The sequence below is a fragment of the Thunnus maccoyii genome, chromosome 18 (genome assembly GCF_910596095.1).
Source record: "Thunnus maccoyii chromosome 18, fThuMac1.1, whole genome shotgun sequence".
Classification (NCBI taxonomy): Eukaryota; Metazoa; Chordata; class Actinopteri; order Scombriformes; family Scombridae; genus Thunnus; species Thunnus maccoyii.
The window spans coordinates 17,703,844-17,729,132 of NC_056550.1; the positions used below are offsets into that span (position 1 = coordinate 17,703,844).

Below are 25,289 nucleotides of genomic sequence, written 5' to 3' on the forward strand. Positions count from 1 at the left end.
GTATACAGCTAAGTCTTTTATAGACAATAATGGTTGTTGTTTTTTAATGTTTGCTCAACTTTGTGTAACTTTGTTGTCTTACTATATGTCTATATTTCTTCCTGTATACTTGCGTGCAATAAATCCTACCATCATGGAAGTTATACTTTGCAACTTTTGTTGAAGCTGTTTTAAGTGATGGTGGTGAATCACATTGTGTTATACTGAAAGGTGTTTCTAATATTTTATCCAGTGTTTTGTATTGGACTGCTTTTCGTTTTAGCTAAGTGTACCTCATAAACTGGCAAATGAGTATACAAAAAAGTTGATTCTGATTTGACTTATGCCTATTTTTAATCCAATCAAATGAATATAAAATGCCATCAATTTAAAAAATATACCAACAACCCATATATATATATATATATATATATATATATACATACACATACATACATACATACATACATACATACATACATACATACATATATATAGCCATTATATAATTGCAGATGAACAGAGAAAAAGGTCCTGAGCGCATAGACAGACGGCACGAGTGAGGCAAGCGATGCGTACTCATTAAAATAAACATTAATAGGGTTTATAAATGATTCACAAAGCAAATTAATTTATTCAGATAACCAAGCAAGAGAAATCCCATTCGGCGGATCTGCTGTTAAGTAACTTTGATTAAAACTGTTGGTATAAATAAATATCTGCCAACATGTGGATGTCCACTGTGGTTGAAGCGAAGCCGGAAGTTGTGTGAGTGAACCATCTCGCCTGGGTAGTGAAGACACACAGCTCTCCCAGCTTCTTCCAGAAGTTTCCTCGCCCGGTTTGCAGCTCGGCGGCCACGCACGGACACTCCTGTGTGGACACGTTGTTTCATGTTGTGTCGTTTAATTTAAGTAACATTTGTCTCCTCGTCTCAGTGCAGAGCAGAAAATTGTCTACGGACCGTGTTAAGTCAAAGAGAAGCTAACCTTGGCTGTTAGCTAACCAGAGCTAGTGTCCGCAGCAGTGACATCTGCAGCGGAACCCGTTAACCTGACCGACACACGGGACATGCTGGATGTGTTGTTGGCTTTGAACAGAAACTGAAGCGTCTCTGCTGACAATGTTTTTATGAAGTGGAGGAAGAACTGACCGGTTATTGTAATGGGTAAAGATTACTACAAAGTGCTGGGAATAGCCAAAGGTGCCTCCGAAGATGAGATAAAAAAGGCGTACAGAAAACAGGCCCTGCGCTATCATCCGGACAAAAACAAGTCTGCCGGAGCAGAAGATAAATTCAAGGAGATTGCTGAAGCCTATGATGTCCTCAGTGATGCCAAGAAAAAGGACATTTATGATCGATATGGAGAAGAAGGTAACTGAACTCCTCTCCCCGTAACTTGCACAGCTGTATAGTTTGTGCCACCATCTTTCATACAGCTCATAGTGTTCCTGTCATTTTCAGCAAACCTACATTTGCAATATCTGATTTTTGTTAAAGCTTGTTAATACATTGATGCATCCGCTTAATCGGGTATTGCTGTTTCTGGCATCTGTCTGCACTAGGGACAATGAAGAGGTGTGTGTGTGTGTGTGTGTGTGTGTGTGTGTGTGTGTGTGTGTGTGTGTGTGTGTGTGTGTGTGTGTGTGTACAATAGCTAGAGAACCTGCTGGAAACAACGAGTTCTTGCTTGTCCTGTCAGCCTGTCACTGCACTGATCATTCTGGCTTAACCTGTTAAAAAAATGCACGAATTTGTGACTTTAGGGCAGATAAAGAGACACAGGTCTGACCACTTGATGTTAGATTTTATTTCTTATCAGGATGGTCATTATTAGGCTTGCAACTAATATTGTCTTTATCATTTTATGAATGTAATAATTCACTGGAACTATTCAACAGGAATTTTTTTATTTCTATTTGGGAAACAAACAATATTTTGGTAATTTTATTAGATTAATGACAAGTGACCAATTCTCAAGATTAGAGTCTTGACTGGTAAATTGTCAAGGCCGATATCGGCAGGTAACAGCCCATTGCAGATATGGGTGTCTGTGTTCATGTCAACCAATAAATGACAAGAAATTGGAGGGCAGAAATGCCAAAGATATGTTTTGAAACACCAGAGAGTAGTGACAAATTTATTTCCCCCCCCCCCCCCCCACCCCAAAAAAAACAATATGTCATCATGGGAATTTTTATATCAGTATCAGTCTCAAAATCCTGTTATCAATTGGGCTACAATCAAGATCATAATCAATTGAATTGCTGTTGATTAAATACCCGATTAACCAGCTAATTGTTGTAAAACTATTCAACCCTTAATATCAGTACATTTATGTGTTTATTAGTGCAGTTTAATTGGTATGTTTTTGAAATCTAGAGTCTAGCCAACATCAATATTTGAGAGTGTTGATATAAGGAACTCATAAATTTGGTTATTTAAGGATTGTGTAAGAATCTAAATGATCTCAAGTATATCTTTGACATTTTCCATGGGATAATCTGTATATGTTCGATAATATAGGCCTTGCTAATATATCATTGAGGCTCTATTTCCTACAAAGATCTGATGTTTGTCTATGTCTTCTTCCTCTTTAGGATTAAAGGGTTCAGCAGGCGGTGGAGGTGGAGGACACAGCGGTCCAAGCTACAACTACACCTTCCATGGAGACCCTCATGCAATGTTCGCCGAGTTCTTCGGTGGCCGCAGCCCGTTCGATCACTTCTTCTCACAGAACGGGGAGGACAGTATGGACATCAATGACCCCTTTGGCATGCCATTTGGTATGGGAGGAATGGGTGGCATGAGTGGGTTTCACAGGTCCTTTAAATCCCACCCAGGAGGCGCTCACAGGGCACACGAGAAAAAGAAGGACCCACCCGTGATGCACGAGCTGAAGGTGAGCCTCGAGGAGGTCTTCTCCGGCTGCACCAAAAAGATGAAGATTTCCCGCAAAAGACTGAATCCAGACGGCTGCACCATGCGCAGCGAGGACAAGATCCTAACAGTTGACATCAAACGTGGCTGGAAAGAGGGGACGAAAATCACCTTTCCCAAGGAGGGAGATGAAACTCCTACCAACATTCCTGCAGATGTGGTGTTTGTGGTCAAAGACAAACCCCACCCGGTGTTCAGAAGAGAGGGCTCAGATATAATTTACCCTGCAAAAATATCACTCAGAGACGTAAGTGAACACTAATGATCATTTTTATTGTCGATTAATCTGCCTATTATTTTCTTGATTGAGCATTTTGTCTATTAAATGTCAGAAAATAGTGGAAATGTTTTTCAGACCTTTTTGTTTTGTCCGACCAGCAGTCAAAAGCCCAAAAAAATTCAGTTAACGATCATGTATGACAAAGAAAAGCATCAAATTGTCACATTTGAGAAGCTGGAAACAGCAAACGTTTAGCATATTTGTTTTTAAAAAAGGACTTAACGATTATTCCATTATCAGAATAATTGCTGATTTACCTTTTGATGCAGAAGGAAATGACAGAAATGATTACACTGAGGTTTTGACTGAAGCCTCTGTATTAATTAACGGGTAATAAAATTATGAAGGCTTGACTAAACATCAGTGGTTTAATCTATATAATTATCTTACTCTCCGTCTCTCTCTGCCTCTCTCCAGGCATTGTGTGGATGCACAGTCAACGCCCCCACACTGGATGGCCGGACCATCACTGTGACCTCCAGAGACGTTGTCAAGCCTGGAATGAAAAAGCGCATTTCTGGAGAAGGGCTGCCGCTGTCCAAGTGCCCCGAGAAGAGGGGCGACATGATCTTGGACTTCTCTGTTAAATTCCCCGACAAACTGGGCCAAAACACCCGCGATGCACTCAGGCAGATTCTTCCACCGTGACTTGAAAGGACTAAAGTTTGCTAAAAATCTAACATATCTGCATTTCCAATGGCACTCTCCTGTGCACCGTTACATTTTCAGCCCCGGATGATTGAGGCTCAGGGCAGATTTGCTTCCAGCTGTGTGTAATTTTACTATCTGAGCACCAAATCCATATCTTTAAACAGTATCACGTCAGTTTAATGGAGTGTCTTAAGACGAGGAAACTGACACAACAGCTGACTTTAACGCTTCTTGTCTGCATTCAGCTGAGGTTCAGTAACACTATTCAGTAACAGACTGCTGTATTGTCAGTTTAAAGGAGAAGTAAATAGAAGAAACATCTATCTATCTATCTATCTATCTATCTATCTATTCTATCTATCCTATCTCTTTCTATCTCTCTCTATCTCTCTAGTCATGTGAAAAAGATAGGACACCCCATGAAAACCTTTGGACATTTGATCTTCATTTTAACAGTATGGAGAGATGGAGGTAAAATAACTAAACAAATAAAACTAAAGAAATGTCTTTTTAAAAATGATTTGTAAAATGTAATTAATAGAAATGCAATTTTCTTTTGAGGAAAAAGTGAGGACACCACCACATTTATTACTACCTAAAATACCTAAAATTTAGAATCAAGTGCACCACATCAGGTGCAAATGATTGTAATTATTTGAGAGGATTTTGGAGGAGCCCGTCTTATTTAAACCTCAGACATTTAGCTTAGTCTGCTCTTAATTGTTGAAGTGAGTGATACCGCCATGGTGAGATCAAAAGAGCTCTCCGAGGCCTTCAGAAAGAAGGTTGTAGATGTGGGAAGGGATTTAAAAAGATCTCCAAACAATTATTAATCAGCTGTCACTGTCCAGAAAATAATGAACTAGTGGAGAACATTTAATACAGCTGCCAACATGGCCAGGTCAGACTGTCCTAGCAAGTTCAGCTAGACTAAAGTTTGCCACTTAGACAAAGACCAGGACTTCTGGAACAATGTACTTTGGATAGATGAATCCAATTTGAATTATTTGTACGTAGTAACAGAAGACAGCATTTGAACACATGAACCTCATACCAACTGTGGAGCTTGTGGGTGGAAATGTCATGGTTTCTGGCTGCTTTGCCGCAGCAGGCCCGGCCAGCTCACCATCATAGAATCCACTATGAATTCTTTATAGTATCAGAGGATGCTTGAGGAAAATGTGAGACCATCTGTCCAAAAATTGAAGCAGATGTGAATCATGCAACATGACAATGACACAAAACATTCCAGTAAATCCACCAAGGAGAAAGAAATCGAGAGTTCCTGAATGGCCGAGTCAAAGCCCAGATTTTAATCCTATTGAGATGCTGCAGGGTGATTTGAAACAGGCTGTGCCTGCAAGAAACCCCTCTAACAACAGAAAGAACTTTCTCCCAGTCGATGTCAGAGACTGGGAGAACCGTTATAGGAAATGTCTAATTGAGGTTAATTCAGAAAAAGCCGGCAATACCAGCTATTAGGGTATAGGGTGTCCTAACTTTTTCCTCAGCAGGAATTGGCATCTTTGTTCATTTTTTTATTAGTAAATGATAACAAAGTTAAAATATTACTGTTTTTGGTTCAATTACATCACTTTATTTATAGATATTGTTTTAAAGGAGATCAAATATTTTCTTAAAAAAAGAACTAAATATTTCATAGGGTGTCCTAATTTTGTCACGACTGTATATACAGTATATATAAATCACACAAGGTGTCAAGTAGTAGTTCTTGGTTTGGCTGCAAGAACGAGATGGTCAAATCATAGAAAGCAGAGGGTTTTTTTTTTAAGCAAAGCTCACTGATTTGTACCACTTAAAAAAAAAAAAAACAAGTAAAATAGGAAGTGAGGATTTGGTTTCACAGCAGTTTTCGGGAGTGCTTCAAGGCAACACGCAGCCAGCTAATTAACAATACCTCAGGTGCAGTGATGCATGCTTGAACGTAGCTAAAACTACATTACTCAACAGGACTGGTTTTTGGTTACTGTTACATAAAACATAGTCTGAAATACTGCACGAATCCCGAGAGGTCAGAACACTTCAAATAGGTTTTTAAATAGATATGCACCGATCTGATCCTCGGTAACGGGAGTAGTAGATCAGTATCGGCCAGATGTGACCAATTAGCGTTAAATATGTTTTCCTCGTCAGTGTCAAAATATAATTCTGTGTCTCTGCTGTCAGTTACACTCATATAATCACTGGAAAATATACTTAAAATAAGCCTAAAAATAATGATGGTGTGTGGACGTCTCCAGTTATAATTGAGAAGTGATGACGTCACAGTTACGTAATGACTAATTCCAGCGAGTGACGTAGCGTTATACAGACTTTAAATATAGGAAAGATAGTGCACTGCTATCACATTGGTACTCTGTATCAGCTGATATCTGAGTTCAGGTATCTAAATCAATAGAAAAAGATCAGATTGGTGCGTCCCTGGTGTTAAAGGTGGCACATACTACATAAATGTTTACTTTCACAGTATCCTGTTTATCCAGGAGTACACACCTTATTACTTGTGTAAAATGTCTGTGGGGAGACTTTTTTTGTGCCAAATAATTGTCCCTGTGTAATTATAATGTGTGTGTGTGTGTGTGTTTGAAAGTATGTTGAGAGCATGTGTGTATTTTGTCATGTGTGACTAACAATCTACCAAAATCTTGAGCTATTTACTTCATTCGTGCCCTCTGAGTAAACACAGCGTGTGTGTGTGTTATATTTCAGTTCCTCCTCCTCTGTTCACTCTGTTTATTTAATGTAAAGCCAGTGAGTGTATGTTTTTTAACCTGAGCCTGGTGTATCAGTCTGTCTCCAGGTTAAATATTGCAGTTTTTTTTCGATCTGAAGTTTCACTCCTGAGTTGTGTTTTTAAAAGGCCTTATTTTGTTCTCCATCATGTCTTCTATTTAGCAGCGCTTGCTTCAACAAAATCTGGCAAAATGTGAAATGTGTCTTCACAGTTCGGTAGGAATCTAAAACAAACTATACAAAAGCCTGTGCACTTTTGACTGTAGTGATGAAGGAAGTTAGTAAACCAGTTTGTTTGCACATTCAAAGATTTTTTTTTTTTAATTTTTTTTTTTTTAGTATTAATGTGACTGTCAGAGGGAAAAAAAAGCACTTCATGTCAGCCATTACTTGCCTCATCATCCTGCTCCTGCTGGAGTTTTAAGTTTCTATTTGACACAAACATGTGGTTTAACATGAACGTAGAGATGTGTAATCTCTGTAATGTTTAACTTTTTTTTGTTTTTAAAAAGAATATTTTCTTTTTTTTTTCCTTTTTTAAGGGAAAAATGTGTAAGCATTATTTTGTTTGACCTCCTGTTTATGTTGTTTTGAAATTCTTCAGGTTGGGATTCAAGATATTTTGATTTTTAACAACAAAGCTTTTATGACTTGATAATGGGATGATAACTTTTAATAGATCTTTCCTATGCTGTGATGATTTGGATTTCCACATTAAAGAGACTAGCAAACAAAACCGGGAAATGTCTCATCACTTGTGACCTGTGTGTTTTAATTATTGATGACATTCTGGCAATTAAAGCATCTTCCCAGTAATTTCTCCCTGATATCTGCACTATGAAGGAGCATTCATTGTATTTATGCTCTCCACTACTACAATACGCAGCACGTTTTCTGTCTTTGTGGATCTGTGGAGACAGAATTAACACCATATTTTAAGGCACTAAAACCAAGGCCACAGTGTCATTAAAATTTAAAGGATTTATTCCTTTGAGAGTGCAAAATGTGCTCAACAAATTTCATGGTAATCTTGCTGTTATTCTACAATATCTTACATACAATACAAATTCTGCAGCAGACTAACTCATGCAGAATGGAAACTGACAGAAATAATGGGCAACTATTTTGATTGTGAAGTAATTTTTTAGGGAAAAGTGCCCCAGAAATCTCATTATAGCTTTCAATTGTGAGGATTCGCTGCGTTTCTCTGGTTTATGTGATAATAAACTGAACTTTGGGCTTTTTTCTGTTGGTCAGACAAAGCAAGCAATTTGAAAATCTCACCATGGGCTTTGACCAATTTCATAGACCAAACAATTCATTCATTGAGAAAAAACAAGACAGACTAATCTGTCATAAAGGTAAGCAGTATAGCGCTACACATAAGATTGTGATGTGTCTTGTGTGCACTGGAAATCATAAACATTAATCCTCTGGTGACCATGAACAAATGGAAATATTCTCAGAAATACGTGGACCAATGGAAAAGTTTGATGTGAGTCATGCCACCAAATTATTGTTAATAATCCATTAAGGAGCATGAAAATCCATATAAAATTTCATGGCAAAGTGGGCAGTAGTTGTCCAGAAACCTTGCTCTGGAAGCTCTGGATGGCTAAAGAAGATTCAATAAAAGCTTTCAGTATTTTGTCACGTCTGCAGTATTTATTTATTTATATTTACAAAATTTAAATTGACTTTTACAGTTTAGATTGACAGTTAAAAGGTGTCTGTAATTCTGTATGTTATGCAACACAGTCTTGTAGCAATGTTTGATAAACTTTAATGATTTGTTTTTTTTTTAAAAATGTTATCACTTTATGTGCCATTTGTAAATAACTCATAAATTAATTGTATTAAATGTAAGCTTCACAGGCTACATTTGTGGTTGTTTTAAATAATCATCTCTATACACTGCCCTCTGGTGGTCACCGTGTATAATTACATCTGCTCATTATTTCCATCTAGAAAACTAACTGTAAGAATTGTTACAGCATCTAACTTGATACTAGTGCTGTTGCAGTTCCTCACTGTGGCCACTAGAGGACAGAAAAACTCAATATTTGACAGTCTGTTCTATTTAGACTATCAGAACTAAATATAAAAGAGCAACTTGATTAACAAACCTTACACATTTCTTCTATTTCATGTAGAGAGTAACTCTGAGCACTTGTCCACTGATAACCTTACAGGAGCTTTAATATACATGTAGCCTGTGTATGAGCTTGAAGTCAACATTAATGTGTAATCATGAAATTGTCTGCCATCTAGTGGTCACTGTGGGTAACTACACTCTGCTATCATCGAGACAAAACCTTCAACAGAACATGAATAATGCCTGATTTGGTCTGAATGCAGCCTAAAGTAGTATTTATAGCAAGGCTGTTTATTAATGTAATGTAATGCATTACATGGTGCAGATGTGAAATGTACATTACTAATACAGATACGATTAAAGTCCCCCTCTGCTCAAAAATGTGTTTTTCTTCTCGTTCCTACAGTTGGATGTTTGAGCTTCACTGTGCAGAATGATGTATGTGCAGAGTTTGTTTTCACATTCATCAGCTGAAAGTAGAAAGTTTCTCTGTGCTTATTGGAAATCAGATTTTAAAGGGCGGACCTACGAGCAGGATTTGTGACATCACAACTAGTTTGGATCTAATTCTGGTCCAATATTCAGTTTAGACATGTGTGATGTGAAACTTGAAGCCTGCACAAACACTGAGAATTTATAGTGAAGTGGGAGATATCTTGTGTCCATCAGTTAAACTTTTGAGATTAAATATATTTGCATATTTATAGATTATAGAATTTTTAATGAGGGGAAAGGAGCAGATGTCATTTTAAGGATCAATTATAGTTTAAGTATCAATTATACTTTTTTGATAAAAGCATCAGACACACATTATTGTTCCAAGTAGAGTATTTTCATATATGAAGGGGATCTTTAACATTAGCAAACATGTTGTCTTGATACCTTTAAAGAATAAAAATTAGTATAAATATCTGTATTATTCCCACTGAAGAATGCTGAGTTATAGACTAGAGAACAATGAACATCATCTCATGATCATTTCTGTTTGCTTCAGTTTGATCACTTTGTTTTCAGATTCCCGAAGTGTCAATATGAACTGGTCCCCCAACTAAAAAAGCCCAATTAATACAGTTATAACCAATACTGATGTTCCAGTTGTTATTTGTAATAATCACACTAATAACCAGTTACACATTGATATTAATAATGTTGATATTAAGATATGAATTGAATGTAGTATTGCAGCTCCCCACTATGACACTCATACTTCTAAATACTGTAGGTCACAATGCCATACTAAGCCAGAAAGTTCAGACTGTCCATTTATTAACTTTACTGGGAAAATTTCAGTTAGTATGCAAGAATTTCTTTTTTTTTTTTTTTTTTTAAAGAAATCTGATTTTATTGCCTATCTTTTCTGTTAAGTTATTTTTCTATTTATTTATTTGTCATTATTACTTTGACCCTTTGTCCTGTTACCACTTACTGCATCAAAAAATTGAAAGTGAAGTCATGTCCTTTATGTTATCTTTATTTCATTATGATGCCAAATTGTTTCCTGTTATTGTATTCATGTCACACATGCTGTAAGTGTAAGTACGAAGGGAAAAAACAAAACAAGAGCAAGTGTTCCACTAGCAAATTGGATTTACGAGGGCAGAATTAACACCATACTGTAAATTCTTTCAAGGCACTCAAACAAAGGCCATAGTGTCATTAAAATTCAATGGTAGTCTTCCTGTTAGTTTACAAGAGTGCAAATTTGGCGGAAGAGTGTGGTGCAGCTCATGCATAATGCAAATTGACAGAAAAAATCTGCATCTATCTTAATCTTGATGTCATTTCTCAGGGAAAAAATGAACCAAAACCCCTTGTTATTGCTTTCAATTGTGAGGATTTGCTGCATTTGTCTGTCTTGTGTGGGGGAAAAAAAGAAGAAAGAAAAAAAGAAAAGAATTTGTTCCGCTTGACATCTTGGATTTATGAAATGAGGAGGTGGACAGACAAGCTTTACACAGAGACACCATAGATTTACAAGTCCCATTAAGCAAATCAGATGGAGTAAAGCAATAGAAGAGTGGCAGAGGAAGTGAAACACTGAAATAAGGGGCAGGTTTCTATACAACTTAAACAACAAAGTCAATTCAACAGTAAGAAATATAGGTAGGTCAAAGAAAGAAGAGGCCATTTGCAACAGAACAAGTCTAGGTTATTCCACTTTAAACAGCACACTCGGTATAATAGGAAACCATCCAACCGGATTATGTGACCGCTGTCAGGCTGAGGAGACTATTACGCATGTAATCATAGATTGTTCATGATCAAAAAAGACAAGCTGAGCATAAAAACTCTAATGAACCTGTGAAGTGGGTCGAGCAGTAGAGTTTTATTTGAGTTTATTAGACAGACTGGACTAATGGGTAGGATTTAATCCCTGGTCTACACTCCGAAGCAGAAGGTGGCGGCAATGCATATAATACGCTGGTTTCCAACCGCCTTTAAAAGAAGAAGAAGAAGAAGACCAAGAACAAGAGGAAGAACTTAGATTTACGAGGGCACCTGAAGGCGTCATAGTTCCACCCCTGCTGGGCTGGCAGAAAGCTAATCTACAGCCACATACCGACACACAGATACTGTACTTACTTTACAAGCTGCCAAGTCAATCTGTCAGCAGCGGAGGAGGAAAACATATGTGACTTTTTTTCCACGCGTAATTTCATTTTTAAGAAGTCACAGCGGCGTCATTAGCAGGCTAAGCTAGAAGGAAGAGCTAACGACAGTTGGCTGAAACTCCTGCTCCGGTGAGAATGACTGGCCTGCCATGTTTATTACTCCTTTCTGTTCACGTTTAGCGAGCTAACTAACCTCAGGTAGATAATAATAACGCTACAACTTACTCCTGACAGGGTTTAACAGCCACCGATTGGGCTTCCGCTGTTAGGAGCTAAATGCTAAGTTGCTAGTCAGTGTTGCTATAAGTGACAGATAATGTGGAAAATGTGTCTCAGAGCTAGCAGCTAACAATAGCTCTGTCTTCGCTGTGTCTTGGCTGTCAAAGCTTCAAGGTGTCGAGGAACAGCTATGTTGGCATTTATAAGAATATTAGCATCATTATATGCTATTTTTTAGAATATGTAAGGATACATAATATCTAAACTGTTGCTATAACTGAGATGTCACTGTTTTGGTTAATGTGTGAGGGTTAAATAGTTTCTGTCTTTGTTTTCCAGTTGAAGACCTCCCACTACAGGCTGCTGGACTTCACAGATCCAGCTATGTGAGCTGCTCTGATGTGTGGTTTTGTAAATCCATACAGTGCCCGGTTAAGACAGCTTTTAAGCTGGTCTAGAGGACTTCACTATTACTGTGACGTGAACATCCAGCAGACTTGAAGCTGATTCTGCTGGAAAAGTTGTATGCTGGCCTGGATTGTAGCTTAACTCGAGAGCAGCCGCCCTCCCCCTCCACTCCCTCGGCTCCCCCTGTAGGACAACTATGCCTCTGGGTTTGGGAAGACGGAAGAAGGCGTCCCCGTTAGTCGAGAACGAGGAAGCGGAGCCTATCCGCGCCGGTCTCAATGTGCCAGGTATGGATGGCCTAGATGGAGGTGTGGTCGGGCTGGGTGAAGGCGCCACCTCTGAAGGTCTGCCTCCTCCACCTAGCAGCATGCGACCTCGTCTCATCTTCCACACCCAGCTCGCTCACGGCAGCCCCACAGGCCGCATCGAGGGCTTCAGTAACGTGCGGGAGCTCTATGCCAAGATTGGTGAAGCCTTTGGGATCCCGCCGGCTGAGGTGAGCTGTCCTGCAGATTGTGATGAGCGTGAGTTCACCAGCAGAAAAAGCATCATAGTAAATCTGTGTTTTTGTGTCTCTCCACAGGTTATGTTTTGCACACTGAACACTCACAAGGTGGACATGGATAAACTATTGGGAGGTCAGATTGGGCTAGAGGACTTTATTTTTGCCCACATTAAAGGTCAACGAAAGGAAATCGAAGTGTTCAAAGGGGAGGATGCACTAGGGTTGACGATCACTGATAATGGAGCTGGCTATGCTTTCATCAAGGTGAGTGATGTTAAAATAGCCAAGAAAATTGATTTCCTCTGACACAAAGATCCACAGGGAAAAACAAGACCCTGGACTAAATAAAGAAGTAATTGCTGCACAGAATATGAAAAGTGAGAGAGCGACGAGCTGGATAGAGGTTTGGATTGCTTCATTTGAATTATGTTGTTTTCAGAGAATCCGAGAGGGGAGCGTCATCCACCAGATCCAGGTCATCAATGTGGGCGACATGATCGAGTCGATCAACGGCCACCGCTTGATTGGCTGCCGACACTACGAGGTGGCCAAGATGCTGAAGGAGCTGCCAAAAGGGAAGGAGTTCACCATCAAGCTGGTGGAGCCTCTCAAAGCCTTCGGTAGGTGTGCGAGGAGGAGAGATGCTGGGCTTTTAGACGGTTCAGCCCCACAGTCCTTGAGTTGGTGTAGATAGTCACAATCACTCAACACACACTGACACGCTAGAGTAGATAAACACGGCTATGAAAGCAGTATTTAAGTTTAGCATTTCAGTTGCTATACTAAATGTCCTCTACACCTTATTTTGACTCTCAGCGCAGCTCCCAGATTTATAGTTGACCTAAAATCTTATCATATTTTCTTCACTGTAATGTTAAAAGGTGCAACAGAGCGTGAAATCATACATACCGAACTAACTGTATTAACTGACCCACAGCTCAAGCACTAAGAATCAGGAATGTGCAATGAGAGCAGAATGTGAGGGCGTTTATCTAAAGAGGACACGATGTTCAGCGCTGTCACAGCTGGAGACTGATTTTTTAGGACTGTACAAAATGTTAAAGGGATCTCTTGTCTCTTGTTTAATTGTTGTGTGCAGATATGATCAGCCAGCGGTCTGGAGGATCCAGGTCAGCATCAGGGGTTCAGCTGGGGACCGGCAGGGGAACTCTGCGGCTGCGCTCCAAAGGTCCTGCTACTGTGGAGGAACTGGTGAGAATACACCTGTGGACTAAAATCAATCTGTAAAGTTTGTAATTCTGTTCCATCACCTGAGTATGAGATTTTTTTTTTTTTTATTCTCCAGCCTTCTGCATTTGAGGAAAAGGCCATTGAGAAGGTGGATGACCTGCTTGAGAGCTACATGGGTATCAGAGACAGCGAGCTGGGTGAGTGTGTGTGAGTGTGTTGGCTCTACTGGTGTCATAATTAGTGTGTATCACTGGTTTGGGTTCACTGACCGTTCTCTGACCTCTCTCTCTCTCTCTGTCTGTCTCCTTAGCGGCTACCATGGTGGAGCTGGGAAAGGACAAAAAGAACCCTGATGAGTTTGCCGAGGCTTTAGATGAAACCCTGGGAGACTTTGCCTTCCCAGATGAATTTGTTTTTGATGTCTGGGGAGCCATTGGCGACGCTAAGGTCGGGCGGGTGTAACCACAGAAACTAATAGAGGAGAACAACCTGTTTGTGTGTGTGTGTGTGTGTGTGTGTGTCACCCACGACATTTGGCACTACTAGAAAAAACTACACTACCGTCATGAGTTTGTTTTTATTCTCGTGTATACTCCAACTATTTTTAATTTAGTTTTGGGAGACTCTGCCTCGACAAAGAGGATATTGCCTGTGGGAGGATATTGTCAATGGGAGAAGAAGTTGACTGTGATGACTTCCCAAGTGCTTTTATGTGTCTTCCGGCATTTTCCAGAAACTACAAGCACGCTGATGAGCATTCCCTTTGAACCTGCATGTCATTATTGTAGAAACTGGCAGTGCAACAAGTTCAGCACAAGTCTCTTAATATGGGAGAAATGAAAGAAATGCTAACACAAAGTAGGCATAAAAAATGTGATTTTTTTTTTTTTCTTTTTCCACATTGCACCGTGTTGCACTGCGCTGTTAAAACCAACAACAAAAGTGAACAGAGATTGCACTGTACCGAGTTGAGCGGCACAGTAATTGCACAGTACAAGACATTCGCCTCAGCTTCAGCCTCCCTGAAATACAGTGAACCACTCGATGTTACTGTTATGTTTTACAAGCATGTGCTGTTATATTTTTATCTTCATAATGAATTCTGCTGGTTTTATGTTCTTTTTTTTTTTTGTAAAAGATAAAAAATTGGGATTGCAAAAGGGTCATAGTAAAGTGTAGCTTGCTGACTAAAAGGTCAGTGGTGTTTGTTCACTGTTAAAATACTCCATGCTGTAATGAAGCAGCACATTCCAGTTTTACTTTCATACATTAAGACAGTGTTAAAGAAAATCAGTGTTAATTTAGCTTTTTACTGAAGGTCATTATATGAGAGTGAGAAGCAGATTGGCTTCCAGGTTTGTGGATTGTGTTGACTTTTTATTTTTTATAGCTAGTGTTTTTATATAAAGTGATGTGATGTCTACTTTAAAAAAAAAAAAAAGGTTTGTGTAACAGATGAAGAATGATCTTGTGTTGCGACTACTTTATTGTTTTGAAGCATTACAGAGACAAGTGTTAAAGAAGAGAAGAAGTCATGAGATGGAGTAGTTGTGTAAAAAAAAAAAAAAAAGGATCTGTTAAGAACAAAATGCCTTTATTTCTTCTCATTTCATGCATTTTATACATTTCTGTTAGAAGTATGCATTCTGGTCCATGGTGCTTTAAAAATGAAGTATACTGTCATTGAAGCAGAATGATACCAAACTACTTCCATCATGTGTCACTGACATCGTGACTTGTGTTGTTCATAGAGAGGAAAAAACGGGCAATGTTGAATTTTCCAAGATGCACCAACTACTCCGCGTAGGTAAACATGTCTTAAAAAAAAAAACTTTAGGTGTTAACCTTTTCAGTATATCCAAATGTATGAAGCTATTTTGTAGTAAGTTTTTGTTTCATTCTTCAGAGTTAATGTATATCTAAAAGGATTATGTAATGAAACTGACGCTAGAACACTGTAACACTGAGAAGAACACGTTATTTTGATGGCTTTGTATCACACTGTTGTCATTGTCCAATTATAATGCAATAATAACATTGACATGGCAGTTTTCCCTCTGTTTGGTCTTTCTTAAACACAACACATTGTTCTTAAGTTTTAAGCTGAGAGTACATTCAGACATACTGGTTTGACCTGGAAAAATGTTTATTTATATGTAAAACTGTTATAGATATACACTTTCTGTTGTTGAAACAGACGATCTCCTGGAATGTCTTCCAACGTTCACAGAAATCATCCCAGAGGGCGTGTTGTGTGTTTGTGTTTCTTCTCACTCCTGCATCCTCCTGAAATATATATGATGATTCACCAGACAGTGAAATCCCTTTGAGTATCAGCGGGGCATCAGGGGTAATGATATACTGTACCTGGGTAAACTTGATAGTGCCAATCAGGCTCAATGGGGTCACCTCCGGGCTTTACATGTAAATCAAGGAAGGTGGCAAATTGAGATCTGTCCTAGTTCAACACAAAATAGTTTTGCAGTATGTTTAGATTATAAATAGGAAAGATTTTTGCAGCTGTTTTGAATTTGTTTACCCTCTTAACATCACCAGTGTCTCACTACTATACCTCCTATTCCTGCATTTACTGGTCTTTCGCCAAAAACTGCCAGAGCACTTACAGCAATGTTCTTGCTTTTTCCAAAGAAGAAGTAAAACATGATTTTGATTCAGCTGAAGTCCACCATTTTTCTCAGAGCCCTGTCACGGCCTGCAGATGAGGGGCGGTGACATGTCCTTTATTTACTAGAAGTGAAGAAAACCTGTTCTTCAAGTCCCTGTTGATCTATAACCCTGGTTGCTCATGTACGGTGTCCAGATAACTGTGTGGACTCGTGCCGCAGTCTTCACAGAGAGGAGCGCAGCTGAGAAGTCTTTTCTTCCCTAACAGAGTGCACTCTCTGCAACAAAAGCTATAAAAGCAGCCCCCCACCAGCAGGAACCTGCCATGGCGTTGCGTCCACGTGCTTCCTCTCAACCTGGGAAACTTTCCTTTTTCCACAGTCCCAAAGTGGCTTCAGCCCTTCGACCACGGGCAGTTTCCTCACGCTCAGGCTCCATGCTGGAAGAGGAACTGTCTTGTCCTGTCTGCTGTGACATCTTCAAGGACCCCGTGGTGCTCAAGTGCAGCCACAGCTTCTGCCGGGCCTGTCTGCAGCAGTTCTGGAACAAAAAGAAGGCCAGGCGCGAGTGCCCCGTCTGCAGGAGGAAGTGCTCTCTGACGGAGCCCACAGTCAGCCTGGCCCTGAAGAACGTGGCTGAGACCTTCCTCAGGGAGCAGGAGCGCAAGACAGCCACAGCTGGGGCTGGTGGGACAGGGGAGCAAGCTGGGGTGGTGGAGGTGAAGTGTGTCACACACGGGGAAACTCTCAAGCTCTTCTGTCAGGATGATTTTGAAGTCCTCTGCTGTGTGTGTCACACCTCCAAGAAGCACCAGGGCCACCGAGTGTGTCCCCTGGAGGAAGGAGCTCAGGACCTCAAGGTAATGTGTGGAGCTGCAACGATAGTCGATTGACAAGATAATTAATTGCCAACTATTTTAATGATCGATTATTCGTCTTTTTTTTTTAACAAAAAAATACAAGAATTCTTTGGTTCTGGGACAAAACATTGTAGGTTGCATCTTGGGCTTTGGGAAACAGCCATCAACATCTTTCACAATTTTATAATGATAATGAAAACAATCCTAGTAATGTTCTCTTGTCTATCTGCAGTTTGTTATAGTTACAAACTATTTTTGAAATGCACTGAATGGTTTTAAGAATTGAAAAAATTTCTTTCCTGACGTCCCCAGCACCATTCTCAGTAGTTGTGCAAAGTTAAATAGATCTTAATATAATAATGATATATAATTTTCTGCCACCTAACTGGCTCTTAGGATGCATGTTCTCTGACATTTTGATGCTTTCTCTACCCTCACCCCTCAGGCAGAGCTGAAGCAAGAGCTGGCTCCGCTGAAGAAGCACCTGCGTCGCCTGTATGAAGCCAAGGAGGAGTGTGATGACACAACTGTGTACATAAAGGTATCAATAAACACAGAGATCCACGAAACACTAGAGGACCTGCATGGGTGCAGACGTGACTGTGACTGAAATTGAGCCACGTACTGTTAGTGTGTAAACATGTCAACCAAGGTGTTAGAGAAGCCATGTAGTTTGCTGTTAAGGTCTCGGATTGGGTGACAATCGGGTGATGAGACAGTATTTGTAATATATACTCGGCTGCAAAAACAAGAAAACAGAAAGTGAGTCACTTTCAGATCATTTTAGAAAAGGTGTTTGTGCAAACTCAAAACTACAGCAATCCTATAATACAATTTATTTGAAAGGATACTAGACAGATATAATAAAAACCTATAAAAGGCATATTTAATCCAATAGGTAGATCATAGTGATGCATTTAGAGATACAATATACAGTAAATAAAGGAAACAAAATAGATCTATAATAGGGTATTATGGAGACATTTTTCTTCTCTCAGTAATAAGCAGTAAAGGTCATTATCCCTTATTGAAAAATGGCAATCCCAAAGGAGGAGATGTAGAACAGAATGTTAGAGGAGTCATTTTTTTCAGACTGCAACTCCAACTCAGTCGTGTTATCGTATATTCGCGTTGACCCATGTTTCCACGTGTGCTAGAGCCAGACTCAGACCACAGAGCAGCAGATCAAAGAGGAGTTCCAGCAGCTGCGTGAGTTCCTGCAGAAGGAGGAGACGGCTCGACTGGCCGCCCTGCAGCAGGAGGATGAGGAGAATAAAGAGCTGGTGAAGAAGAAGTCCGAGAGCATCACCAGAGATATCCTCACCTTTTCTCACGCCATCATTGCCATTGAGAACGAGATTGCATCCAGTGATGTTCTTTTTGTTGAGGTGAGTGGGCGTTAATGTTTATCTTTCTGTATTCATCTGACCTTACTGACACCCTGTTTGTAATACTGTCTTTTCATTTCAGAATTATACCAACACAAAGAAAAGGTGAGAGATTTTTAACCCTCTGCAGTATCTGTTCATAGATTCGGCTTACTAGTTATTATGTGTTGTTGAACTCTGTGTGGGATTTTCTACTCACAGAGCACAGATCCCGCAGAAGGATCCAGAAAAAGTGTCAGGTGCTCTTATTAATGTGGCCAAGCATGTCAGTTCCCTCAAGTACCACGTGTGGGAGAAGATGGCGGAGCTGGTTCACTACAGTAAGCACTCACTTGACTCTGTGTGTGAAGTCTGGTTATGTGTTAAGTGTAATTTTGCGACCCAATTCAGGATAGTTGTTGTGGAGTGCTCAATCAATATTTTGACCCTGTAGAAGAACAGTGTGTGATCGATACATGCTGGCCTTGTGTTCAGTCATGTAGCTTTGTCAATAAAGGCTTTTTTCTGCCTTGAATGTTGGGAAGAAATCTTGTGTACATCACAATAACCACTATGCTCTTTTCCATTAAGCACCTATCACCCTAGACCCCAACACTGCCTACTCCTTGTTGTCCATCTCCAAAGACCTGACCAGCGTGGCCAACAGTGGATGCCTGCGGGAGCTCCCGGATAATCCTGAACGTTTTGGCCACTTTGTGTTCGCGCTGGGCTCCGAGGGCTTCACTTCAGGCCGCCATGCCTGGGAGGTGGATGTGGGCGACAAGGTGGACTGGATGCTCGGCGTGGTCAAGGGATCCATTGACAGGAAAGGCCGCATATCGGGCTGTCCTGAAGGTGGTTTTTGGATGATCTCGCACTATGAGAGCGAGTACTCAGCCATGACGAGGCCCAGCACCCCACTGCATCTGGAGGGGGAGCTGACCAGGGTCAGAGTGCAGCTGGACTACGAAGCCGGTGAGGTGACCTTCTCTAACCCTATCAGCATGACTCCGATCTACTCCTTCACCGACTTCTTCACTGACAAGATGTACCCCTTCTTCTGCCCGGGAGCCAACATCAATGGAAATAACCCCAAACCTCTTAAGATCTGCCCCGCCAAAGTGGCTGTGTGGAACAGTGCGACGTGGTGATTGGAGAACAGTCACCAGACGAGGAAATGATTGTATTGTAAATTCAAGAAGTTATGTGTTAAGTGTGAATTAAATAATTGAAGCAGATGATGTCAGTGCATGTTTGTGTGTAAAATAAGCATGATACAAGCAAAGTAATTAGGACAAGTATAGGTTTATTTAACTTGTAGTTTATGAAGCACAAAGTAACTGTTGAAAGCTACCAGGGGACAGTCTTGCCCTTATAATCCAGGAAGGCTCCATTGTGCTTTTCAGTCAAGGAGGCCATCACCCTGAGTATCCCCTGCACACTCTCCGGAGCAGCAATATCCGCCTGGTGGTCGAAAACACACAGTAAATATGGAAGACCACACAGGATACACTGAAACACACACTAGATATAGCCTCTACAGCTACATTACCACATTCAGTCCTCATTGGGGCCACTTTCATATGTGATCTATATCTGATTTTAGTCCTCAGTCTTAATATCATGTGACTTTTACATCACCTTGGCACTTTGGTGCATGCGTGAAGGACAGCGGCAATTATGGGTGTTCAGTGGAGCAACAGTGAAATGACGCAAGAAGACTGCAAAATACAAACTGTCATGAAAGGGGATGGCTATGCAGGATCATAGGAGAATGACACTGCGAAGATTAAAGCCTTAAAAATAACTTTAAAGAAGCTAAATACTTGAATAAAACAAGCCAATGGTGCATAACATGTCCATTTTACAATGAGCTACAGTATATTCTAATGCAGTTAGTCTTCCTATAAAACACTGGAGCTGTGATAGAGGTGACAAGTTCAACAGTGTCACCTCTACAGTGTGTTTGTATACTTCAACACAAGGATTCCTCACAGTTACCTCACAAAGCAGAATAAGCAAGTTAGGAAGATAAATGTAACTATGGCATTGGTAATGCAATATCTCTGAGAACTTAAATTGGTGTTTTGTTTGTCAAAAATGATTTATGGATGTGATGCTGTGAGATATATTTATTTTATGAGATATTTCATAACACAAGTTTATCTATCTAACTTTAAATAATCCTGCTTTGCGTGATGTCTGGTATTGCTTTTGAATATCTGGATTACTGATGGATGACTTGTTCAGACTGGTATCAAACACAGTAGGAAACACTTTAACCTAAAAATTAGTTCTTGAGCAAAAGAATATGAAATAAACACCAAAATCCTGCATTGTAAATGAAGACTACTTTGTAATAAGATCTGCCACAGTGATAAGGCTTAGCTGTCTCCGTTTTCTCCTGTGGTTTGTATTGATTCTACAATTCAACTACTGCAGTTATATCTTTGCTATTTTCAGAAACCATGCAACGATTGCATAAACACTCATTGTGTGTGATATATGAAATCATACAGTGTGATGTTGATATTGTACTTCTCAATGAATAAAATAAACTTTCATTTAGAGACGACTAAGGTTTCTCCGCATTGTTCTATTGTATCCTTTATGGGTGGACTTGTGGCAACTGGCTGACTCACCTCTTCTCCACCCATGTCAGTGCGCACCCAGCCAGGATGAAGTACTGAAAACAGAATCCCATCCTCCTTCAGCTCCTCTGAAGCACACAGAGTCAGCATGTTCAAAGCCGCCTGAGGAGAGGGAGGAAAATAACTGTCATAGAGCAAATAAGTTGATGTAAGTTGAGGTCACAGTGTCAGTGGGTTGTCACTTGCCTTGCTAATGCGGTAGGAGATGGCAGGTAAGGAGGCATATGACTGTTTTAAAGATTCCATTGACGCCATAACTGAGGAGATGTTGACAACGGCTGCTTTGTTGCAGGACATCCCCGGCATACCACTGGCCTTCACTGCTGCACGTAGGTGAGGCAGGAACTCCTAATGACGACCACCGGGAGGAAGAGAGGGAGGCATGTGATGATGAGGGTTGTCAGCAAGAGAACATAAACTTTAAATGTACAGTGGGATGACTACACCCTATTTCCTTCTATTATTTAGGAAAAATGCAGTATTGAGGTTATGTGACATTTCCTCTGCCCGTACTTTAATAACGTTCATCGGGCCCATGACATTGGTGTTGAAGGCACTCTGCATGTCCTCAGGACTGGTGTCCTGCAGGTTGCCTTTGGCCAGGATCCCTGCATTGTTAATCAGCAGGTTGAGACCCCCCGTCCCCACCAGAGAGCCAACCAGTGGGGCAGCCTGTTTTATGCTACAAAGGTCAGTGACGTCTGACAGAGAGGGAAAGAAAGTGGAACATCAGTGGCAGTCAATAGCATACAGACAGATAAAATATCAAACTACTGGGTTACTCATAAACCCGGATCAAGCGCATGCTTGGGCATGGAGGCATGACAGAGGGTTTGATAGAGAGCTTGTACCCAGGCGGATGACGGATATGATTTTGGGGTGCTTCTTTGCCAGAGTTTGCAAGGCCTGTAAATACACAGAGAAAATGTGTTCATTATTCAGAAGGATCAAAGAATCACACAATGTTAATCTCTTGTACTTACTTTATTTTATGCAAGATGTTGCTTCCTCTCAGTAACTTAAACCTTTTAGTTTGCATTAACTTTTTTTCCTTCATTTTTACCTTTTCCATAATTTAGGGCATAGAACATACAGTTCTTTGCTGAACAGGCCAGTGAGTAACAAAGGCAGTACAGACTCTCACCTCGGTCTTCGGTCCATGTGGATTCCTGCAACAGGCAAACAGTTTTCTCACTTGAGAGGGGGGCTCCATCATTTGCTTAACCATCTCCAGGCCCAGGCCTCTGTTGGCCCCTGTGATAAGCACGCTGACTGGTTGGGCTGCCATTTCCTCTGTCTCAGTTTGCACAGTTCTCTGTCTGAGCGCTTACATTCAGCCTTTGTTGAATGTTTAATCTGATTGGCCACACCCACACTCTCATTTCGCTGTGTGTGTGTTTATTCCATCTTCTGCTTTACCCCCACTTGGGCAATTCACTCAGGCCTGTGTACTGATATGGAGCTTTGCCATAACATGAAGTGAAATAAACTTCCAGAAGACAAAAACATTTTCATGACAGCAGACAAAAGAAGAAAATACGATGGTAATAATGTGTAAACATGCTATGCTGATGGGAAGGTTTGTGAATCATGGTGGCTTTTCAAACAACAGTGCAAAGCAACAGAAACAGCAAAGGACTTCCTAGTGATGGACTTAAGGGGAAAGTCCAGTTAGTTGACCAGTTGTTGCTAAAAACACACCACAAAACTGTGTACACAAGAAGAGTCATAATAGACTTTGCTCATATCAGTAATGTTTGCCTAGATTAACTTTTGCAACACATGTAGTAGCATAGAGTGGTCTTTGGTGAGCTTTGGGACATAACAGTAGATGAATTAGAGCAATTTTATGTCATGCACAGTGTTAATGTATCAAATCTAAAATACCGCAGGAATGTAAGCTCAGTAAACCACATGAAAGACATACTGTGTCAGACAATTAAAGGACTAGTGTGTAAGATTTAGGGGGATCTATTGACAGAAATGAAATATAATATGTATAAGTATGTTTTCATTAGTGTATAATCCCATGAAAATATGAATTGTTGTGCTTTTGTAAGCTTAGAATGAGCCCTTTATATCTACATAGGATGGAGGTCCCCTTCTTTGGAGCGCGCCATGTTGCAGTGCCATGTTTCTACAGTAGCCCAGAATGGACAAACCAAACACTGGCTCTAGAGAGGGCCTTTTGAGTTTTGCAGCTACTGTAGGTTCTTATTCAATTGGTTGCAATCTGCAACCTCACTGCTAGATGCCACTAAATCGTACACACTGGTCTTTTAAGTGATTCATTTGGAAATCATATAATGTGACCCCCTCAATACCAAGTTATTTTACATCTGACGATCTGTTCATCTAATGAGTGAAATCGTCTGAGGAGATTCTGCTCATGGCTGCACAAACTGACACCAAACCAGCAATAAAGCAATGACAAGCTATATTGACTGACTTTAATATGTACATATCTTCATCTGTTATAATGGCAGCTACAGCAGTGGTGTTGGCGGGGATGCCAGTTTGCATTCCCACCACATGGCCACACCATTTCTATGTGAAATGGCACATTCAGAATTTCTGACAAAAGATTCACAGAGGCTTGCAAATCCTTGGTAAACAGCATAAATGTCCACCCCAACAAGTAATTTACTGTAATATATAAAGATTCGAATCACGTCTCTTTAAACAGCTGAAAAATTATGAAATACAATACAATATGCTGATAAACAAGTGGTGATCTCACCCTAGTGGCAGATTTTTTCACTTGTTATCAGAAAAATAAGATTTTTTGTGAATGAAAAGCAAATTATATTGCAGATTTTAATTCTAAATTAGCAAACTAACTACTTGTTAAAGTGGATATTTATTGCAGTGTGCAATAAATACAGCAAATATTTACTTGTAAAGCTTATAATACAGCTTCAACACAGAGTTGAGCCAACAGCTCTCTGACAGTCTCAAAAATGTTAAATTATAAGCTTCACAAAAGTAGTATTTATTGCAGGGCTATCGTACTGGATGGCATTATATTACGGTACATGTTCCTGTTATTTTGTCCATCCCTTGCATCTCTAACATGCATGTCAGCAAAAGCAAGCTGGTGGCGGGACAGCTCACACTGACAGAAGCAGAGAGAGTGGGACTTTAAGAAAAACAGGCAAACAATAAAACAGGAACAGGTTTGTTTCCAGAGTACTCACACAGCTGAAGACAAGAACATACTTCAGTGCGACTGCTGACGACAGCAGTGCGACTGAATGCCCTGGACTGATGATGCGTGCTCGCTGTCTATTTATGTCCATTATTCAGACTGGTGCTCTTTGGATTCCTCCGCTGCTGGTGAGCGTAAAACGGATGTGTGCGTTTGAGAGTGTAAGCAACAGGTAAAAAGTTTCAAAAAGACTTTATGAAGAAGAAGAAGAAGAAAAAAAAAATTAACAGGGTGTGTGCACTGTAGTATCAGTTTCCAATACGTTAAACAACATTAAGTGTGACGAAACACACCTACGACACAGAGAAAGACACAAAAATACATCCCTTTTGGCAGCAGATTCCTTTGGCTGTCCGGATAAAATTGGCAGTGTCTTGCTCTTGATCCATAAGCATACATACACATTCATTCGCACATTTGCACACACATACAGTACATACATACATACACACCGCACATACATGATGCAGTACAGAACATGCACGTACACGGATATAAATACATGTAGTTTTTCATTAAATGCACTTCTGTGTCCCCAGCTCTCTGCTTTGAAAATAGGAAGGTGCATAAATAAAACATTCCCATCGTTATAGAAAAGGTCCATGCATTTCCGGCACCACTGAGTTCACCAAGACTGAATGTTGAGAAAATACGAGGGCCATCTGGCTGCATCGCTCTCTGTCTCACTATTCCTTGATTTCTTGAGCGTGTTGTTGTTGTTTTGACAGTGTTTTGACAGTATATTTGTCTTTTTGTTTTTTTTTTCTCTCACAGATGGGTGCTGTCCTGCGTATCAAACCTGTGGCTCTCTGTGAGCCCGGCGCTGCACTTCCTGCTGCTACCTTGATTGGGTACCAGAGAGAGGGGGTCTGGTCTGATCAGGTACCTGCAGATGGGGCACAGACAGGGTGGAAAATAGCACCCTGTAATATGTGTAGCTTTCA

At 40.3% G+C, this 25,289-nt stretch overlaps 5 protein-coding genes across 9 annotated transcripts in view; 3 read left to right on the forward strand and 2 right to left on the reverse strand.

The window, feature by feature from the left end:
- The first annotated feature begins 742 nt into the window (after positions 1-742).
- dnajb1a (DnaJ heat shock protein family (Hsp40) member B1a) lies at positions 743-7,382 on the forward strand. The gene is made up of 3 exons (XM_042393663.1): positions 743-1,354; positions 2,581-3,167; positions 3,618-7,382. The coding sequence occupies exons 1-3, from the start codon at positions 1,144-1,146 to the stop codon at positions 3,846-3,848; spliced, it is 1,029 nt and encodes a 342-aa protein (XP_042249597.1). The 5' UTR covers positions 743-1,143; the 3' UTR covers positions 3,849-7,382.
- Positions 7,383-11,164: 3,782 nt separating this feature from the next.
- On the forward strand, positions 11,165-15,688 carry gipc1 (GIPC PDZ domain containing family, member 1). The gene is made up of 7 exons (XM_042392475.1): positions 11,165-11,441; positions 11,871-12,435; positions 12,523-12,708; positions 12,884-13,064; positions 13,544-13,656; positions 13,751-13,832; positions 13,946-15,688. The coding sequence occupies exons 2-7, from the start codon at positions 12,136-12,138 to the stop codon at positions 14,095-14,097; spliced, it is 1,014 nt and encodes a 337-aa protein (XP_042248409.1). The 5' UTR covers positions 11,165-11,441; positions 11,871-12,135; the 3' UTR covers positions 14,098-15,688.
- A 670-nt stretch (positions 15,689-16,358) lies between these two features.
- Positions 16,359-19,707, forward strand: trim35-12 (tripartite motif containing 35-12). The gene is made up of 6 exons (XM_042393640.1): positions 16,359-17,119; positions 17,565-17,660; positions 18,277-18,507; positions 18,590-18,612; positions 18,709-18,827; positions 19,078-19,707. Exons 1-6 carry the CDS (start codon positions 16,586-16,588, stop codon positions 19,635-19,637), a joined length of 1,563 nt encoding a protein of 520 aa, XP_042249574.1. The 5' UTR covers positions 16,359-16,585; the 3' UTR covers positions 19,638-19,707.
- A 114-nt stretch (positions 19,708-19,821) lies between these two features.
- On the reverse strand, positions 19,822-23,033 carry LOC121884626 (C-factor-like). Its single transcript, XM_042393524.1, has 6 exons — positions 22,282-23,033; positions 21,989-22,043; positions 21,651-21,838; positions 21,324-21,485; positions 21,129-21,239; positions 19,822-19,950 (listed from the first exon to the last, which is right to left on the reverse strand). The coding sequence occupies exons 1-6, from the start codon at positions 22,423-22,425 to the stop codon at positions 19,837-19,839; spliced, it is 774 nt and encodes a 257-aa protein (XP_042249458.1). The 5' UTR covers positions 22,426-23,033; the 3' UTR covers positions 19,822-19,836.
- A 558-nt stretch (positions 23,034-23,591) lies between these two features.
- The window catches only part of LOC121885014 (potassium channel subfamily T member 2), a 40,504-nt gene continuing 38,806 nt past the window's right edge, over positions 23,592-25,289 (reverse strand). For all 5 annotated transcript variants that reach the window (XM_042394181.1, XM_042394180.1, XM_042394179.1 and 2 more), the window contains one exon: positions 23,592-25,231. In XM_042394181.1, coding sequence (XP_042250115.1) covers positions 25,114-25,231 — 118 coding nt within the window. In that variant the 3' untranslated portion in view covers positions 23,592-25,113. The remainder of the gene's footprint in view (positions 25,232-25,289) is intronic.

Coding starts and splice junctions, on each gene's coding strand:
- dnajb1a (XM_042393663.1), top strand. CDS start 1,144: ATGGGTAAAGATTACTACAAAGTGCTGGGAATAGCCAAAGGTGCCTCC. Junction 1,355..2,580: donor TGATCGATATGGAGAAGAAG/GTAACTGAACTC, acceptor CTTCCTCTTTAG/GATTAAAGGGTTCAGCAGGC. Junction 3,168..3,617: donor CAAAAATATCACTCAGAGAC/GTAAGTGAACAC, acceptor GCCTCTCTCCAG/GCATTGTGTGGATGCACAGT.
- LOC121884626 (XM_042393524.1), bottom strand. CDS start 22,425: ATGGCAGCCCAACCAGTCAGCGTGCTTATCACAGGGGCCAACAGAGGC. Junction 21,839..21,988: donor CATATCCGTCATCCGCCTGG/GTACAAGCTCTC, acceptor CCTCTCTGTCAG/ACGTCACTGACCTTTGTAGC. Junction 21,240..21,323: donor TCTCCTACCGCATTAGCAAG/GCAAGTGACAAC, acceptor CCCTCTCCTCAG/GCGGCTTTGAACATGCTGAC.
- gipc1 (XM_042392475.1), top strand. CDS start 12,136: ATGCCTCTGGGTTTGGGAAGACGGAAGAAGGCGTCCCCGTTAGTCGAG. Junction 12,709..12,883: donor CTGGCTATGCTTTCATCAAG/GTGAGTGATGTT, acceptor TGTTGTTTTCAG/AGAATCCGAGAGGGGAGCGT. Junction 13,065..13,543: donor GGAGCCTCTCAAAGCCTTCG/GTAGGTGTGCGA, acceptor TGTTGTGTGCAG/ATATGATCAGCCAGCGGTCT.
- trim35-12 (XM_042393640.1), top strand. CDS start 16,586: ATGGCGTTGCGTCCACGTGCTTCCTCTCAACCTGGGAAACTTTCCTTT. Junction 17,661..18,276: donor ACACAACTGTGTACATAAAG/GTATCAATAAAC, acceptor CACGTGTGCTAG/AGCCAGACTCAGACCACAGA. Junction 18,613..18,708: donor TATACCAACACAAAGAAAAG/GTGAGAGATTTT, acceptor TTCTACTCACAG/AGCACAGATCCCGCAGAAGG.